Source organism: Pelobates fuscus, chromosome 12, assembly GCF_036172605.1.
Source record: "Pelobates fuscus isolate aPelFus1 chromosome 12, aPelFus1.pri, whole genome shotgun sequence".
NCBI lineage: Eukaryota > Metazoa > Chordata > Amphibia > Anura > Pelobatidae > Pelobates > Pelobates fuscus.
This window is the reverse complement of record NC_086328.1, coordinates 120,354,028-120,374,829: the sequence shown is the minus strand read 5'-3', so window position 1 is coordinate 120,374,829 and position 20,802 is coordinate 120,354,028. Positions and strand designations below refer to the sequence as shown.

The 20,802-nt window shown below is 39.2% G+C and overlaps 1 protein-coding gene across 1 annotated transcript in view; it reads left to right on the top strand.

The window, feature by feature from the left end:
- PDHX (pyruvate dehydrogenase complex component X) overlaps positions 1–19,734 on the top strand; it is a 98,040-nt gene extending 78,306 nt beyond the window's left edge. Inside the window, exons 9-11 of the mRNA XM_063437893.1 lie at positions 5,714–5,872; positions 17,352–17,416; positions 19,353–19,734. Coding sequence (XP_063293963.1) covers positions 5,714–5,872; positions 17,352–17,416; positions 19,353–19,617 — 489 coding nt within the window. The 3' untranslated portion in view covers positions 19,618–19,734. The remainder of the gene's footprint in view (positions 1–5,713; positions 5,873–17,351; positions 17,417–19,352) is intronic.
- The last annotated feature ends 1,068 nt before the right edge of the window (positions 19,735–20,802 follow it).

Genomic DNA, 20,802 nt, shown 5'->3' with positions numbered 1-20,802 from the left:
GCGGAGAATGCAGATCCCAATAAACAAAACAAAAAAAACAATAAAAGGTGTGCAAGGTGCTTATGTACATAACAATTCGATAATAGTAATTGAAAATAATTAAAGTATAACTGCATGCACATAAACACCACACATGTATATATCACAATAAACTTCCCACGAAAGACTGCTGTACTTAAGTGATTCAGGAAATCTTAATATTTAAACATTACTTGTATCCATATGAACCTGATAAAAATAAATGCACTGCTTAAGACAAACCACCCCGTTGAAATTCACTCACATATACGAGAGCCTTTCCATCCTGGCTCTGGATGAAAGGCACAAATGGAGAGGGGAGACCCCACTTAGGATAACTTCTTCAATGTATATCACACAACAAAAATACGAGAGAGGCAGGTAGGGAGCTAATAGGTGATACCGTCACAAAACTTTATTATAAAGTAAGGTTAAAAACTCTTACTTTAAAAAATAGTGTGATGTCTTTCAGAACAGGGTTGATGTTCCAGGAGGGATAAGCCAAACTGCAAAAGATTTAGGTAAATTGGAAAAATGGTCAGCGCTGTGGCAACTGACATTGAATGCGCAAGATAATGTATCTTGAACGTAAAAACCCAAGGACAGAGTATAGACTATTTGATACAGTACTAACCTCAACATCTGAGGAAAGGGATTTAGGGGTGATTATTTCTGATGACTTAAAGGTAGACAGACAATGTAATAGAGCAGCAGAAATGCTAGCAGAATGCTGGGTTGTATAGGGAGAGGTATTAGCAGTAGAAAGAGGGAAGTGCTCATGCCATTGTACAGAACACTGGTGAGACCTCACTTGGAGTACTGTACACAGTACTGGAGACCATATCTTCAGAAGGATATTGATACCTTAGAGAGAGTTCAGAGAAAGGGCTACAGTGTCCCTTTAAAGAAAGAGACCAGCTCCACAAAGTCCATAGAGTCTTTGCTTAATGCAGTCTGCTACTTATGCATCTTGCATATGCCCCCTCACTGTGATGCCCGAACCACAAATGCTTCCTCTGACCCAATTTTGCTTTCTTTTTAAATTATGCTAGCGTTTGCACTGTGTTCATTAGTTGTCATTCAATCCATTCAAATTCTTATTGGGGGAAAAGTCTTTGTGTGTCCATGTGTTGATTATAGAGTCAATTAAAAACCAAAGAGGCTCTCAACAAGTATATACATTTTATCAATCCATTACATAAGCAAACATCTGACTATATGGGAAAAAATAATTGATGGAAGTAAAGAGGGGTACATAAGGATATGCAAAGTTATAAAACATAATGTATATCATATAAAAAATGTACATATAAATGTAAAAATACACCAAAATATACTATGCAAAACTATATTAAAAATGCTTTCTCACAGTGTGAACCACAAAATACATATAAACCATTAGATGTGCAGTTGTAAATAGACCTAGTAATCCTTTCAAAATCTAAAAAAAAAAAAAAAACATAAAGAGGTTAAAAAATTGTAAAGAAACATTTGCCAATGGAGAAAGAGATTAAAAAACAAAAAGACAAATCTTAAAAATCTACATTTAGGCGCAGAGACTGTGTCTCGTGTCTTGCTGGCCCAGTCTTTTCAACAAATGTCTGCCTTTCCAGTCCCCAGAAACTTTATTTTCTTGGGAATTTTAGTCCCACTCTTTTATGCAACTATCTCATAGTTCGGCCCACATATTGCATGCTACATGAACAAGTTAAAACATAAATACTAATGTTTATGTAGCTTGTAATAGGCTGCATAATTCTGCATTTCTTTCCTGGCTTACTCCTAAACTCCTTACAATTGGCTTTTTCAGAACTTGTTTCTGTATAATCGGATCTTCCAATAAAATGAACAAGGACTTCTTGATGATAATTTTTTTTTTTCCCTGAATAGTTTAAAACTGATAGATATTCCATTGTATTTCCTATGTTACACTCTCTTGCTGTTGTTCATATTGATTTCAATATCTTCTCTTTTAATATTACTTCCTCATAGGCTCTCTTAAGGGTGTATATATTATATATTTTTTCTCTGAGAATTCCCCAGAATTTGTTGTGTGTGTATATATATATATATATATATGTGTGTGTGTGTATATATATATATATATATATATATATATATTTATGTATATATATATGTGTGTGTATGTGTTCCCCATAGAAAACCATTGAGAAATTTGGAAAAGTATCCAGTTATTCTTTCATTCATATTCAGTTCCAAAATAGGTTGTCAAATGTCTACACCCAGCGATGCTCACCAAAACTTTAAAACATTTCTCAATATGCCTTAAAAAGATGTGCATAGCTGGGTGCAAACTTAGTTCCCATTGCTGTACTGAGGACCTGTAAAAAGAAATGTCCATCAAACCAAAACAGTTGTTTTACAATAAAAAATTAATACCCTTTATATGGGATTTAGCCTGACACTCTGGGAGTTTTGATTTAGTTGAAAAAATTAGATAACCGTTTGGGATCATAAAGAATTTCTACTTTTTCAAAAGACCTTGAGTGCTGACTACCTCCTACACTTTCGGTATATACAGTGCAGTCGAGCACCGGGCGATGAGACAGGGAAGCAGGAGTGCTAAGCCTACAAACTGTATGTATGTGTATATATATTTATATATATATATATGTGTGTGTGTGTGTGTGTGTGTGTGTACACACACACACACATATATATACAGTTTGTATATGTGTGTGTGTGTATATATATATATATACACCGTGTGTGTGTATGTATGTATGTGTATATATATATATATATATATATATATATATACACCGTGTGTGTGTGTATATATATATATATATATATATATATATATGTGTATATACTCGAGTATAAGTCGAGTTTTTCAGCACAATTTTTGTGCTGAAAAACCCCAACTCGACTTATACTCGAGTCACTGTCTGTATTATGGCAACTAACATTGCCATAATACAGACCAGGACCGTCTGGCTCATTACAAGCCCGGCGGTCCTGTTGGGGGCTGGCAGAGAGCTGTTACTTACCTTCACAGCAGCTCCTGTCAGCTCCCTTCTCTCTCCTGCGTTCCGGTCAGGTCCCTTCTCCTCCACTGTAAATCTTGCGAGAGCCGCGGGTCAGAGCGCGGACGCGAGACTTACAGTGGGAGCTGACCGGAACGCAGGAGACAGAAGGGAGCTGACAGGAGCTGCTGTGAAGGTAAGTTACAGCTCTCTGCCAGCCCCCTCCTACACAGCCCATCCACTGGACCACCAGGGAATAAATACAAATGTAAATAATAAAATAAAATAATAATATTAAAAAAAATAATATATATATTAATAATATAACAAAAAAATGTATATTAAAATACTAATAATAAAAAATAAAAAAAAAATGCCCCCCCCCCCCCACCAAGGCTCTGCATCACATACACACACACTTTGCATTCATTCATACTCATACACACACACTGCACACACACACACACACACTGCATTCATACACACACACACACTGCGTTATATACACACACTGTGAATAAATATTCAATTAATATAATTTTTTGGGATATAATATTATTTAGAAATTTACCAGTAGCTGCTGCATTTCCCACCCTAGTCTTCTACTCGAGTCAATACGTTTTCCCAGTTTTGGGGGGTAAAATTAGGGGTCTTGACTTATATTCGGGTCGACTTATACTCGAGTATATACGGTATATGTGTGTGTATATATATTTAAATTCTACAAATATATTTTATATAATATTTTTACATAATCAAGTCACTTTATTAATTACAATCTAAGGGACCTGCCCAAAAACAACCCGGCAGAGAATGTGGCTTGCACGCCCTATATTTAACCCTGTAACTATCTAAAACACCATAAAAACTGTACATGGAGGGTACTGTTTTACTCAGGAGACTTCGCTGAACAGAAATATTAGTGTTTACAAATACAGTGAGCGCAGGACTTATCTTTCTGTATTTGTATTCACTTTTGGTATCACACAGCTTTGTTACAATGCTGCCGCCCATCCCATGTGTTCCCTATTAAGGGTTAATAAGTATATAGGGGTGTATATAAAAATACCCCTCTCTGTCTCATTAGAGATATCTTTGCCAGAAGCTCAAGGAAGCAAGGTGAAGGGTCAGTGTAGGACCCGCTTAGGGGGGGGTCTGCCTTGACGTTGGCAGGCGGGCATTCCCTCCAATGGTCATTTGTTTAAATATACATAGGGATTAAGGAAATATTAGCGTTTAAAAACCATAAAACATATCACAACAATGAAATCATCAATTTTTTTGCGTTTTTACACACAAACGATATAATTCAAGGTTTTGTTTACGTTTTGTTTTGATCACAACTTGTACAGTTGGCTCAGTCCTTAAGGGGTTAAAGAGTTGTTTGTGATTGTCTTGAAGGTGTTCTCACTATTTTATTAAGTAAGAGTTTTTAACCATACTGTATAATAACGTTTTGTGGTGCTATCTATTGAATTTCTGCTTGCCTTTCTCTTTTATGTGTTATCGGATAAACTTTGAGGAAGCAATCTTTAGTGGGGTCTCCCCTCTCCATTTGTACCTTTTCACCCAGAGTCGGCATTGGAAGACTCTAGTATATGTGAGTGGATTTCCACAGGGTGGTGTGTCTTAAAACACTTTGGGCTCTAAAACAAATTTGGTGTATAGAACATGCTCCTGCAGTTTCACTGCTCAATTTTCTGCCAGTTAGGATTAAATCACTTTGTTTATACAGCCCTAGTCACACCTTCCTGCACGTGACTTGAACAGCCTTCCTAAACACTTCCTGTAAGGAGAGATCAAATGTTTAAACTTTCTTTATTGCTCATTTTGTTTAAATTAGAATTTCTTATTTCCAGTTCAGTTAATGGCATTCTGCAGGAGACTCCTTTGTGTGATTAAATTCAATTTACACAGAAGGAGATTAAAAAAAAAAAAAAAAAAACTCTAAAGGAAGTTAAGATCTGATTGAACATTTAAAAAACATTTTCATGCTGGCTTGTGAGTCACAGCCATGGGAGGTATGGTTGGGCTGCATAAACAGAAACAAAAGTGATTTAACTCCTGAATTGAGCAGTGACATTAAAACTGTGTCATTATGCTAAAGTCGTGTTAATGCCTATAGTATCTCTTAAAGGTGTGTATTTATTTTGTTAAGAGTTTCTCCGCACTATGTGACTTTGATTATTATTTTTTTTTTTTGGGGTCCTCCAAGGATCTATACTTTACTAATCGGTTTGATTAATGATGCCTCAAATCGGGCTGCCTTTCAAGCTTTGGTCCTGACTATGGGTCCCACTCTGTTTTTAACAAATTTGAAACAAGGCACAAGAGAATACTGACAATGGACAACAACTCAAATAGCTTGCCCTTCAGTTCTCAAGCTTGTGTAAAACTCATCTTGTGCTATTACAGAAAGAACCTAAGCCATTTACATATCAAAACAGATCCTGCCCACAAGGTCAGTTCAGATCCATAATGCAGGCCGGCTCTCTCTGCAATTACCCTGAATGATCGTTTCAGCCTTGTTGGACCTTGTCAGTGAGGTATTTCTGATACCCCTGCAGTGAGCAAGGGGTCCACATCTGGATTACCCTTTAACTCCTGTGTTTTTTTGTTTTTTTTTACCTACAGTCGATAACGTGTACTTGGATTTTCAGTTAAAACATACAGTTTATTGTCCCCTATTTCTCATTATTTTCTAGCAAATGCCTGATGTAAATGTTACTTGGAATGGTGAAGGCTCCAGCCCTTTGGAGTCCATTGATATTTCCATTGCTGTAGCAACCAACCGTGGCCTTATCACGCCAATCATAAAGCAGGCAGCCAATAAGGGGATCCAGCAAATCGCAGAATCTGCCAAGGTAAGAGCTTGTTCCAACGGGGCTATATGATGAGTATTTAAAGTTTTTGTCCTACATATATATCAACATGTGGCTTGGCCACGGTAGCTCTGCTTTTAGTCAAGCTTAGTCAACTTGAGAATTTACCATAAGACAATGCAGACTTACACATCGGTCTTATATTTTTTGATTGTGTTAGAATTTCAGTAAATTTCCAACACAGTCTTTATGAGCATTCCATAAAGATTATATCTTAATGAAAGACTCATGTTTTTGGAAAGGGGGGGGGGGGGGAGAGAGATGACAGAGCCACTTTAAGTATACATGCCATATTCTGTTCCTTGATGCACCACTTCTGTTTAGACTTTAACATGCAACATGTACTAGGAAAAGCAATGCTTCCCTAACTGACTTCATAACAAGGAATGGTGGTAAAAGGGATGGTATATATTGACATGCATCTTAGGAAGAATTTTCCCCTAAAAAGGTTTGTTAAAATCAAATGCATAAATGAAAAACTGTGACTCTTAAAGCACCTCATGACCATATGAAATGCATTTCTCTCTTATGTATGTTTTAAAATGCATACAATTGTGCAATCAGTTGTAGTCTGGTCAATAAAAATGTCACGGTATTTAGCAAAGCAATCCTATGCATGCTGCTGCATTTTAATAAAGCAACGTAGATTTTTCTCCAGCTGTGAGAATCTGACATTTTGCATTTTGCCACGCAGCTGTAAATTAATTGGAACGCTTTGCCTTTTTTTTTTTTTTTTTTTCTTTAAATAGAAATATTTGGAGACACGCAAAGCAGGGGAGAGATGCAAAAACAGAAATATATTGAGATGAAAGAGCAGTACAAATGACTCAAGGAAAACAATTGCACACTCAATTCTGATTTGTTTCTTGTGTGTTAAAATTCTATTGCAACATTTTATAGCCACACTGTGACTATAGCTGTCAATGCAAGCAGTTGTGATGTCATCAGGAAGTGCAGCTTTAGACCTGATCCCTTGTCTTGCTGCAGCATAACATTGATGCGATAATTTGTTAAAATAACACAGATGGAATAATGTAAGGTATATTGTTATGATGGCTGAAGCCAGTTTGTAATGTCACAGTTATGGATTTACCATACTGGAATGTTGTTTTGACTTTGGAGAGATAAAAACGATTTGCAGATTCAGACATATGAAAGATTTTAAGGAGATTAGTGAACATGGAGCTTATACAGGAACTGCCACTTGCCTGGGTTTTTAATATCATGTTTACTTATTCCTTATATTTAACATTAAATATAGAAATCAATGCCACTTTATTGACCTCTCTCTTGGGACTGAGTGCCTCTGATTTCATTCCTTTTCAATCATTTTCATTCCTTTTCAATCATTTTCATAAGCTCTGCAAGTGGAGATCATTCACGATATATTTCGACCACATCCAAACGATTTTGCCTATGACCAATAAATGTAAAATTTATTTTTAACCAGCCTAACCATCCAAGTCTATCAGCTGGTCAAAATTCAAATAATATTAAGTCAAGTGGAAAATATTCAATGCCAAAGCTAGTTGTTTTTTTTAATTGGGGTTTTCAAATGATAGTAAATCGACCCCATAGTATGTAGAAGAAAAGAAACCGTTTCTATTCTTCCAGTGCATTTTATGCCAAGGCTGTGCCAGGACTGGACTGAATTGTATCGTCAATTGATGGATCTTTAATATACATTTAAAAAAAACACAAAGCATCATATAAAAAAAGGTTTACACAAATTATAATGCAATTTACATTTTTACTTAAAATTTGTGAAATTTACATTCAAATGGTTTCCCTTTAAAAGTGCTTATAGTCATTAAACTCAATATGCAATTGAAAATGGAGTTTGAGCATTGACCTCTTCCACTTGTGATCACATGACATGCAAAAAAACTCATTCAATGGAGACTAAATTCTATATGGGGCTGCCCTTTGAGAAAACATATTTTTTATTATTTATATAGCGCCAGCAAATTCCGTAGCGCTGTACAATGGGTGGGCTAACAGACACGTAATTGTAACCAGACAAATGGACGCACAGGAGCAGAGTGGTTGAGGGCCCTGCTCAATGAGCTTACATGCTAGAGGGAGTGGGGTATAGGGACACAAAGGGTATAAGTAGGGGTGATGAAATAGGTTGCTAGAAAAGTAATCACTGAGAACTTAGTAGGTTATTTTTGACAGTTGCTGGAAAGAAGTCATGGGGGGATGAAAACCCGCTAACCGTTTAAATGATATGCTTTCCTGAAGAAGTGTGTTTTCAAAGATTTTTTGAAGGAGTGGAGACTGGGTGAAAGTCTAACGGAGAAGAGAAGGGAGTTACACAGAATAGGTGCAGCCCTGGAGAAGTCTTGGAGGCGAGCATCAGATGTGGGAGTACTGTCGAGCACAGGGGCCTCGACAGGACATACTGTGTATTAGGGAGGATAGATAGGTGGGAGCAGCATTATGTAGAGATTTGAAAGCAAGCACCAAAATCTTAAATTGAGCCCTATAACTAACTGGAAGCCAATGTAGGGACTGACAGAGCGGGGAGGCGTGGGAGGTGCGAGCGGACAGGAAAATGAGCCTTGCCGCCGCATTCATTATAGATTGCAGCGGTGCAATCTTGGAACATGTAAGACCACTGAGAAGGGTCATGGACCAGCACCTTAGCTGCGTCTGGTGTTAAATAAGGGCGGATGCAAACTAGGTTTTTGAGATGGAAGCGGCAGGATTTGGCGATCGACTGGACATGAGGGGTTAAGGAAAGGTCTGAGTCAAAGAGAACACCTAGGCAGTGAGCCTGCGAGGAAGAGGTGATGGTGGCGCCGTTGACTTGGAGGGAGACAGACAGACCAGAAGTTCTGTTTTGGACAGGTTGCTTTGAAGAAAGTGAGCAGCCATCCAGTTAGAATTCGCAGAAAGGCAGTCAGAGACACTTGTCAAGATAGGCAGAGAGAGATCAGAAGAGGACAGGTAGATTTGTGTATCATCTGCATATAAATGATAATGGAAGCCAAAGGAGAGGAGTTTACCAAGGAAGGCAGTATAGATAGAGAACAGTAAGGGACCAAGGACAGAACCTTGGGGGACACCAACAGAGAGGGGTTGGGCAGAAGAGGCAGAGCCAGAGAAAGAAACACTGAAAGAGCGCTGGGAGAGGTAGGAGGAACACCAGTATTCCGTAGACCGAGATTATGGAGAATGAGAAGAAGCTGTTGTTGACCAACAGTGTCAAAGGTAGCAGAAAGATCAAGGAGAATTAGGATAGAGTAATGGCTGCGAGATTTAGCAGCAATAAATTGTTGGATACTTTGGTCACAGCTGTTTCAACAGAGTGACAAGCGCGGAATCCAGACTGAAGCGGGTCAAGCAGAGAGTTGGGTTCGAGGAAGTCTGTCAATCTCGCATACACAACTCTCTCAAGGATCTTGAAGGCAAATGGCAGTAGCGCCAATATAGGGCGCTAGTTGGATGGAGAGTTGGGGTCAAGGTTAGGCTTTTTCAAAATAGGCAATATGGTTGCATGCTTGAAGGTTGAGGGAAATGTGCCGGAGGAAAGGAAGAGATTGAAAATTTTAGTGAGAGGAAGATCAAGAGAGGGAGACAGAGTGCGGATGAGATATGAGGGAACAGGTGGTGGGGCGGGAGGACCGGAGCAGATATTCTTACACGATCTATGAATTTGGTTTTTTTTCATGACATGTTCACTTTAAATCCCCCAGGTGCACTGAATACAATATTTAATCACAGAGATAAATTGTTTTCAGTGTAAGATATTTAGATACAATCTCACCTCTAGTACAGTGCCACCATGTGCTCAGGTTTGTGTACTTTTCGTGGTGGTTTGCTTTAATTTACCTTGCTTGGGGACAGTTTGCCAAACTGAACAACCACCTTAATGACGCCAACATGCTGACGGCATAGCTAGCAAGCTGGTGTCTGAGTGGCAGTATTCACTAATTTTCTATACTCGATAGCTAGGGCTAACGGCATTGGCCAGGGAGTTACCATAGAAACCACATTGCATGCGCTGTGGCTGCTAAGCTTGAAAAGCAGTAGGACCCCCCTGGGTTTTTCTCCCCACCTATTTATTGGTAGCAGTTCTGCTAGCACAATATGCAGATAGTTTTATGGTCTTTGAAAAGACTTGAGATTGGCAATCCACAACAGGTACTTTACACACTGCATATCTGCCGCAAACAATGGTGGGTATGGTAAGCAATGCCTAGAATGCATCCCGTTGGTGTATATTTTCCATATGGATCCATATAAAAAGTTGAGAAGTTGATTTAATTTTAGTCATGGATGTATTTACCACAAGGCATTTGCCTAGGGCGGCACTTTCAGGGGGGAGCCAAAAAATGCCACCCCAAGCGACCAGACAAATGCCTTGTTTGCCTCGTGTTCTGGGGCTGTCCACCTTACTGTGAGTGAGTGAGTGAGTGAGTGTAGCTGTCAGTGTGTGTCTGTGAGTGAGAATGGGTGTGCCTGTGAGTGTGTGTATGTCATTTTATGTGTATCTGAGAGTGTGTGCCTGTCAGTGAGTGGGTGTGTCAGTGTGTGTCTGTCAGTGAAAGTGTGTGTTGGTTAAACAGTGTGTGCCAATGACTGTGTATCTGTCAGTGAGTGTATAACAGTGCATGTATCAATGAGGGCATGTGTCGGTTAGTCAAAAAAATGGCCTTGACACGTGGAGGGGGGGGGAGCAGGGGGGGCAAATTTAGATTTTGGGGGTGCCCGAATTTAGTTGTGCCTAGGGCAGCACAAATCCAAAATACACCACTGATTTTACTAATTATATTCACTTTCTAACCAACAAGGAATAGATCATGACATGATACAACCCAGCTTTGCCTCAATGTCTATTAAGTTGTAATTTTGGGATACGTTTCAAGAATGAGCTATATAGGAAACTAGATGTATACACTATTTCCTTAATGTAATTTTGTAATTCTCCGCAGGCCCAAGTGTGAAAAGGGTGTGGGTTCGTTTTAAGCTTAGATATGTCTCCAGATATAAGAAAAAAAAAATCCCAGCCCCTCCTATAATAAAAATGGGCTTTGTTAATAGGGCAAGCAGTGAGCCTGGAGGTAGGGAGGGGGTTAAAGGATTTCTGGACATGCAATCTAGCCTCGTGACATCAAATTTAATCATTACTCTTTGCCCATGCCTGTCCATTAGTGCACACCCTACTATTTTGAAAGGATACTACAGATGCATGGAATGCATACTACTAAAATGACATACTACAGATGCAAGGAAGTGCCCCATTTCGATATGGGCTTCTGCCTTCTGTAGATCATTGCCTTCTTCTATTTGCTCATATTTATATAATCGCATTAAGCAATTTAACCTGTAACAGGATGTTGTCCGTGATTATTAGCTTTGACGGCTTCACATTTAGCAACGACAGAGTTACCAGAACATAAAACACTGTGGATGTAGTTCTTCCTGATCCATAATAAATGTAGGACAATATTGTGTACCTAACGAAAGAGAATCTTTGTAATGTTGAACTTTATATAGAGAACAGCGTCATTCAGATTTTGCAACAATTTATTTACAAAATGGAAGGGGGGCATCTGTGTCACTTTTTAAGTGGGTCTGTTTCATACGTAATGACTTGTTTTGCACACTGCAAATTAAAAAGAGTTTACTTATATGTTACGTTTCAGTGTTTTATATATTTGGATTAATGTAATTTTACTATCAGGGCATTCTATAAAATGCAGAGCTTTGGTAACTACTGCCAATTAATTTGATTTTCCCATCATTCCTCCCTCATGTTAGGCAGACTCACAAGAGGGTTTTTTTTTTCTGCTGAATGTGGTTGTTATTAAAGGGACAGTCCAGACCCTGAAAGCACACTTCAGAGAAATTAGCACTTATATTAATATATTTAGGAATGCCCCAGTATTGTTAAACTGAAAATAAAATATTTGTAGTACAAGCTTTGTATTACAAAACAGAATCAGGCCCTGCACTTTGGCTTTACGGATGTTAAAGGAAGACAACGATCTGATGATGTCTGACAGTGCTGGTTGTTAATTGGAATTTTGATATTATTTCTTAATGATTGTGTGTAAGTTGTTAAGTCTATTCAGTACATTTCCTTGCCAACACTTACTCTGGGTGCATTTAGTTTTACAGCCCCATTTGGTCCGAAGCAGCATTTATGGCTAAAAGCACAAAAATGCACAATTTAAAGATTAAATATGTGAAACTATGCCAGATTGCACTTTCGGGATTCCTTACACGTGTGTATCTGTATTTGTCACTTTACAGAGCAGGGGATAAAAACTTCTAAATTATGTTAACATCTGATTGAAAATGAAACAATTTTTCCATGTAGGCTGTGTCAGTCACAGCCAGGGGAGGTATGGCTACGGCTGCAAAAACTCCTAAATGGCAGGGAACTGAGCAGCGAGTATGCCAGGGCATGATCTATACACCACAACTGCTTCATTAAGCTATTGTGCCTGTAGTGTCCCATTACTTTCAGCTGCTCTTAGACCACTGCTGATCACATCCTGGCATCTTCTTCTGCTTGAAGCCAATCAGAACTGGATGTTTCCTTAACTGATTAGCTCCAGGCAGTTGCATTGGAGTGAAAACACAGTGTTCCAAACGCCTTGATGATGCAGTATTGCCCTGGTGAGAATTCTTTTATTCAGTTGCAATAACCATAGACATTTTACAGTTATTGACATAAGAAATGTCTTATAAAATGCCTACATCTTAAGTGGCAAAGGAAACCGTATAATGACCAAGCAACCTTAACTCTTGAAGTGCCAGCGTGACATGCTTATAAAAATTTGATACAGTTACACAATCTTCTTAGACTAAACAGGCTAAACGGTACATCACGCCTCCACCCACAATTGGCGTTTCTGCCCAGTGAGTGTATAGTTAGGCTCTTTCATACTGTGCAACAACTGTCTGTAGAAATGGGTGTTATCTCTGTTCAAGCAAAGTCTCCATGTAGAGACATGTACAGACGCAAAAGGTTGTTTCATGTAGATCTCCGTTCACGCCCCGTGAACTCACCCAGAACACATTGTGTGCGGTTACTTTTTCTTTAGCATTTATTCCATGGGATAAAAGGATTATGCTATTGTTTTTTTGTTTTTTTTTATTTTTTTTATTATTATTTCTTTCCTGGGACTTTTGTTTTTTTTTTTCTTCTACTACATGTGTGCAAAAACGTCTAAAAATGATCAATCTGCTTTATTGCTGTGACTGAACAGTCTTTCACCTAAATTATATACATACTTACATACATAAGATGAAGCTCCTAAATAACTGTTCAATAAATATTCTGTAAAATAAAAAATATACAACAATAGTGCAATACAGTATAGACAAGTCAAATGTATGGTATAAACAAGAGTGGTGTTACTCACAAGCCTGGAGCCATAATTACATATACCATTCGAGTGACACCACTCTTGTTTATAACATACATTTGACTTGTCTATACTGTATTGCACTTTTGTTGTATATTTCTATTTTACAGAATATTTATTGAACCGTTATTTAGGAGCTCCATCTTATGTATGTATGTATATTTGTTTATTTTTAAAGTGGTGTAGGGGATACCACTTTTAGGTGTTTGATCTTCTCATCTTTACTCACTCTTATCCATATTGTGCACGTATTTGTTATTTCACCTGAATTAATCTAAAGAAAATGTTAATGTAAAGTTATTTAAAGGGACACTATAGTCACCATAACAACTACAGCTTATTGAACTTGTTCTGGTGAGTAGAATCATTACCTTCAGGCTTTTTGCTGTTAACACTGTCTTTTCAGAGAAAATGCAGTGTTTACATTACTCCCTAGTGATAACTTCACTGGCCACTCCTCAGATAGCTGTTAGAGATCCTTCCTGGGTCATGGCTACCTAAAATGCATCCAAACATGCATGCAGACATTCAATGTATCTCTATGAGGAGATGCTGATTGGCCAGGGCTGTATTTGAATTGTGCTGGCTCTGCCCCTGATCTGCCTCTTTGTCAGTCTCAGCCAATCCTATGGGGAAGCATTGTGATTGGATCAGGCTACCACTTCTGATGATGTCAGCAGACTGCTTGTTTTTCTAAAGGGCAGACATCATGCAGATCTACAGCTTCAGTCTTGAATACAGTAAGATTTTGCTATATTTGTGGAGGCATGTGGGGCCCGGGGGGGCTAGATGGTGGTTTTAACACTGTAGGGTTAGGAATATATGTTTGTGTTCCTGACCCTATAATGATCCTTTAATGTGCTTATTCAGTGTTGCTTGGGCTCATTCTGTTCATAGTGATACTCAAAAAAAAAAGCTACTTTGATGTGATGCCTACATGCACATGTGCTACACAAATAAAAACAAATGTTGCAACAAAATCTTAATATTCAAATTAAGTACGAAGACCTTTCTAAAATGTAAATAAAAAATGCTTCGCTTCTGCAGTTCTTTAGGTTTAATTTTTTTTCAATTCTTTATTTTTGTTGTGCAAGTTAAAAACAAGGTGTGAAACAATTTAAACTTTTGAGATATCGATTTCTCATAAGATTAAGTGCATAGCAGTGTGTATAGCATAAATCGGCACATTTTTATATATAAGGAATAGTGACAGGATTAAGTATAGAACATCAGAGGGGATGCAATATTACAGGAGTATCTAGATATGATTAACAGTGGTTATGACATCGAATTCTGTTGACTAGTCATGTATGTCTGTACTCAGATGCAGAAAAATCGACGTGCATATATAGCCTCTCGTGTAAAAGGGTGGGTGACTAAGTATAGTAACACAGGATTATCAAACATATTAAATTAAACGTTGGTGCCGCTGGCCATTAAGAGATGCAATCAAACAGTGAGGCCTGCTTCATGACCAGGGTGGTAGCCTAAGTAGAGGCTTAATCTGCCCTTCACCCAATACCACAAGTGAGCTTTAAGAGACAGTTCATCTCAATGCTCGGCAGGATGTCTCCCTGTCCCCATACTGTAGCAGCCGGCTCCCACATTGAGGGGTCATGGAGAGTGTGCTGAGGTACGGTGTGTCGTCCACCTGTACTAGTAGAGGGCGCAGTGTGGACCTTCTCCTTCTCTCTTTGATGGAGACACGTGCTCTGATGCGCACCAGCCGTCGGAGAGCCCTCCATTTGTGAATGTTTTGAGTGGGACATACCGTCACATAGGCCCCTGGCCTAGAGCATGGTCGGTGGACCGCAGCAGCGCCCTCACTCTTCGATTCGACAGGGAGGTCTGTGCTGTATGCGTTTCCAGAACGCTTGACAGATCTGTTCAAATTGTGCCTTAACCCCTTAGGGACACATGACATGACATGTGTGACATGTCATGATTCCCTTTTATTCCAGAAGCTTGGTCCTTAAGGGGTTAAAGTGCTCCCTCCATTGCTGGATTTCTGGGCCTCCTGAGGCTGCATGACCTCTCCCGGCTACCAAGTCGCCTCTCACGCTAGGCCTCATGTGCAGATTGCGGTATTTCGCTGTAGTTTCGTGTGGGCGAATCCACCTGCATACAGAGCTGTGAATATCTTGAATTTGGCAGTAAGACTTGAAATTTAGCTCTGTGGAGTCAGAGCTCTCTAGATGCACGTCTGGCCGTCTTGGCTGCCCGGCCCCGCCCCCCAGTTCTTTAGATTTTAACATGGCATTTTGTATATTCTAAATATACACACATTTATTGCGACCTTAAATTATATAACTTTTTATATTTAGCAGGAAACAAATTGTATACCTTTTCCATTTAATGACCTGAAGGGCTGGGTTGAATAATCCATGAACTACAGAGTTTGGAGGAGAAGAGATGATTTTCTTGTAAATTCTGTTTGAAGTTTTCCACGTAATTCTATAGCACGTGGCAGCTCTGTACAGGTAAACTGGGCTTCTGCCAGTTATAGCTCTTCACTGGAAAACAAGTGGCTTGTCAGGGAATACAAGTAGAGTTTCTAATGTTCTCATCTTTTCCCTCGGCACTTCAGAACAGGAGGTATTCCCTTATAGGGTCTCTGAGTACCAGAGTCAAGTTTGTGATAATGCTGGTTTCATCTGTGCATAGTAAGCTGACCAAACGACTCTTTCTCAGATATATTGAAATAGTTATTTTACATTGTGTACCTATTGGTACACATCTGTTGGTCAGGTGTTAAAAAGTTCAAAAATGCCAGAGGAAATAAATTCAAGTAGCCCTCAAGTGATACATTTGCCATGCATTGTTTTGCCTATTATTTGAAGTACGTATTGTATACACACAAGTCTGTTTTGTGTTTAGAGTACAAAGCTTTTATTAAAGGGATACTATAGTGCCAGGAATACAAAGATGTATTCCTGGCACTATAGCTCCCTCTGCCTCCCCACTCTTGCTGCGTGGTTACAAATAAAAACACCTTTTATTTAAAGGTTTAAAACACCTTTTATTTACTTACCTGATCCCAGCGCCGATGTCCCTTGGCCCAGGGTCGTTGCTCTGCCTCCTCCTACGCTACTGACGAGGGGGCGCTAGTGCGCATGTGTGGCCGGTGCAGCGTTCACATTAGGCCCTCACCACAGGGAAATAGCTGACGCTGGATGCCCTCATGCTGAGCGTGAGGACGCCCAGCGTCAGCGGACCAAAGGCCCATTAAAAGCCAGGAACAGCCAGACTTGGTGTTGCAATGTGAACATTGCTGTTTCTCTGGGTGCTTATAGTGTCCATCACTATAAAATACGATGATATATAAATATTTGCTAGCATTTTACAGACAATACATTTTCATCTTTGCATTGTGGAAATCATTCTTGCGTGACTTTAAAATAAACCAGGCATTTTGATCATACCATTCTGTATTGCTTGTGTTAGGTAGGGACAACTGCATGTAGGCTACGTCTTGTACAGTGTTAGTATACCGAGGGACGTAATTATCGAAGACCATAACGAGTAATTAGAATCCTGAGTCTAAGCACTGATTACTGCCACATAAACACCAGCCTATCGTCTAAATTCGCTTAGTACGGCGCACCAACATCATACTCGTCTAATCGTCTCTTCTGTCTTTCCTGCGTGCTGGCTCGCGTTATGTTTTTGGCTTTACTGTGAGTCACTCTTTGAAAATATGTTTAAACATTTGGATGAAGGACATGTGGAAATAAACTGAATTGCAAAATATAGGCAAAGGTAAACACCTTTGCAAAGAATGATCCAACTCTGCAATAGTATTAAATAGCTTGGCTTTTTAAGCCAAAAGTTTGCCGTTTGGTATTTAGTGAATAAATTTTTTAGTGCCAATAGGGCACATGATAGAGTTGCAGAGGTAACCCCTGTGTGAATGCACTAAAATAGTTAATTGACTTGTAGTATAAAAATAGCATTTGCCTCTGGTGCATACCTAGTACAGTGCAAATAATGAGCTTGCTTAATTAACTGCCTTGCAGTCAAGCGGCTACCATAACTCTGATCGCACATTTTAATCCCAGAATGCTTTGTGTTCTCAGGTTTTGGCCCAGAAGGCAAGAGATGGGAAGCTTCTCCCGGATGAATATCAAGGAGGATCTTTCAGGTAAACGAGTGGATCCACTGAATTACCGCCTTTATATTACAGGGAGTGCAGAATTATTAGGCAAATTAGTATTTTGACCACATCATCCTCTTTATGCATGTTGTCTTACTCCAAGCTGTATAGGCTCGAAAGCCTACTACCAATTAAGCATATTAGGTGATGTGCATCTCTGTAATGAGAAGGGGTGTGGTCTAATGACATCAACACCCTATATCAGGTGTGCATAATTATTAGGCAACTTCCTTTCCTTTGGCAAAATGGGTCAAAAGAAGGACTTGACAGGCTCAGAAAAGTCAAAAATAGTGAGATATCTTGCAGAGGGATGCAGCACTCTTAAAATTGCAAAGCGTGATCATCGAACAATCAAGCGTTTCATTCAAAATAGTCAACAGGGTCGCAAAATAACTGCCCATGAACTGAGAAAAGTCAAGCGTGCAGCTGCCAAGATGCCACTTGCCTCCAGTTTGGCCATATTTCAGAGCTGCAACATCACTGGAGTGCCCAAAAGCACAAGGTGTGCAATACTCAGAGACATGGCCAAGGTAAGAAAGGCTGAAAGACGACCACCACTGAACAAGACACACAAGCTGAAACGTCAAGACTGGGCCAAGAAATATCTCAAGACTGATTTTTCTAAGGTTTTATGGACTGATGAAATGAGAGTGAGTCTTGATGGGCCAGATGGATGGGCCCGTGGCTGGATTGGTAAAGGGCAGAGAGCTCCAGTCCGACTCAGACGCCAGCAAGGTGGAGGTGGAGTACTGGTTTGGGCTGGTATCATCAAAGATGAGCTTGTGGGGCCTTTTCGGGTTGAGGATGGAGTCAAGCTCAACTCCCAGTCCTACTGCCAGTTTCTGGAAGACACCTTCTTCAAGCAGTGGTACAGGAAGAAGTCTGCACCCTTCAAGAAAAACATGATTTTCATGCAGGACAATGCTCCATCACACGCGTCCAAGTACTCCACAGCGTGGCTGGCAAGAAAGGGTATAAAAGAAGAAAATCTAATGACATGGCCTCCTTGTTCACCTGATCTGAACCCCATTGAGAACCTGTGGTCCATCATCAAATGTGAGATTTACAAGGAGGGAAAACAGTACACCTCTCTGAACAGTGTCTGGGAGGCTGTGGTTGCTTCTGCACGCAATGTTGATGGTGAACAGATCAAAACACTGACAGAATCCATGGATGGCAGGCTTTTGAGTGTCCTTGCAAAGAAAGGTGGCTATATTGGTCACTGATTTGTTTTTGTTATGTTTTTGAATGTCAGAAATGTATATTTGTGAATGTTGAGATGTTATATTGGTTTCACTGGTAAAAATAAATAATTGAAATGGGTATATATTTGTTTTTTGTTAAGTTGCCTAATAATTATGCACAGTAATAGTCACCTGCACACACAGATATCCCCCTAAAATAGCTAAAACTAAAAACAAACTAAAAACTACTTCCAAAAATATTCAGCTTTGATATTAATGAGTTTTTTGGGTTCATTGAGAACATGGTTGTTGTTCAATAATAAAATTAATCCTCAAAAATACAACTTGCCTAATAATTCTGCACTCCCTGTAGTTAGGGACCTGTTCATAGAATGTTGTAATGTTGCCCATACATTATAATTGTGTATATTTTACTGAGAGTGAAGCTGAATTCACTCATGTGAGCAGTAAGTGACCACTGTTCATTTAGTCAGGTTTTTGTTTTTGTTTTTAGCTAGACACAGATAAAGCTCTATTGGGTTTAATATGTTTTGTTTTATTTTTTTTAATGAGAACAATTAAAAAAGGGGGGGGGGGAACAGCACAGCTTGGTCCTGGAAAGACTCCAAAATTTACACCCCAAAAACCTCCAAAACGTTAAATCTTTCTGATTTACATTTGTCCAAGAAGTCATGTTTAGTTTATTTCTCCTTTTTGTTTTCTCCTTCTGCTTTCTCCAGTATCTCCAACCTTGGCATGTTTGGTATCACTGGGTTCAGTGCGGTAATAAATCCCCCGCAGTCCTGTATCCTGGCGGTAGGGAGATCTAGAACGGAGCTTGCGCTCGCTGAAGATGAAGAAGGAAACCCACAGATTCTCCAGAAGCAGCTCATGAATGTCACATTGTCCAGTGATGGTCGGCTGGTGAATGATGAACTGGCATCGCAGTTTCTGGAATGCTTCCGAACAAACCTTGAAAACCCCGTCCGTTGTGCACTGGTGTGAATTTGACTGTTATTGTGTCTGTAAAAGAGATACATTGTTACAATATATACTGTATAGTACACGCAAACAAAGATTGCCAACTGTGGAGTAATAAATAAATTAACTTATTAGAGCCCATTCTGCTGGCATGCGTTCTTTTCATTCTGTCTCATTGCTTTTTATATTTTAGAAACTGAATTTGCTTTTGCAATTTCAGCTGATTGCAGTCTGCTCGATTCTGCTGCATTTGGACGTTATAAACACTCTCTGATTCATTGTATTCACTAACAACCAAATGCTAACTGAATTAGGCAGAATTGAACCCTGCAATTAAAATGGACCTCAGGGCTGCAGTGCAATTCGTTTGGCAATAGCTCAACTGAATTACAACTAAATTGACGAATTGTAAGTGAGTTTCTCTGCAAGGAGAGAAAAAAAGCAGAAAATAAGAGTGAGATTTTGGGAGGGTCTGGGGACTTGGGGTTTAGGGGTATTATTAGGTTAAGAGAGTTTGGGGTAGCATTCGGGTAACATGGGCTTAGAAGACTCATATATTTTTGTCTAATTCTGGTCTATATTGTGGTAGCTAGAACAACCGAATGAAGCATATTTGGATGCAATTCTACTGTTTCTAAATAGCTTTATCATCTGTGTTATATGGAATTCCTACTGATTTCAACAGACAACTGAACTGAAACCCAATGAAAGTGTCAATTTGTTTGAAATATCTGAATTTGGTTTTAGTGAATAGCCAAATGGGTTAAAACAACCAGTAAGTTGGTTACTTTACGTATTGTATTTCAGTACTAGAAATAGAGACTGAGGTCCACGTTCAAGGTTGTAATATAAATATATGCTTGCAAACAGCTGTGTGTGCTTTGGAGTGGTTATGGTGGGTTATTGTGCTTTGGAGTGGTTATTGTGGGTTACACAAAACCACATATCGGCAAATAACATTCCAATACATAACATTTTACATAGTGATCCTGCGGAATCTGAAGACTCGGGCAATCGGTTTTTGTAGCATAGTGTGCATGATCCGAAATATTTTGTTTTAGGTCTTCAACTTTCTATGACCTAATTTAACCCATTATTTCATAGTGGTGGACAGCTGCGACCCCTGGCACAAACATTGGCAATAAACACATCACTTGATGTGATATAATGCATGGCCAAGAGAACGGGCTTCTTTCTCTGTGAATAAAA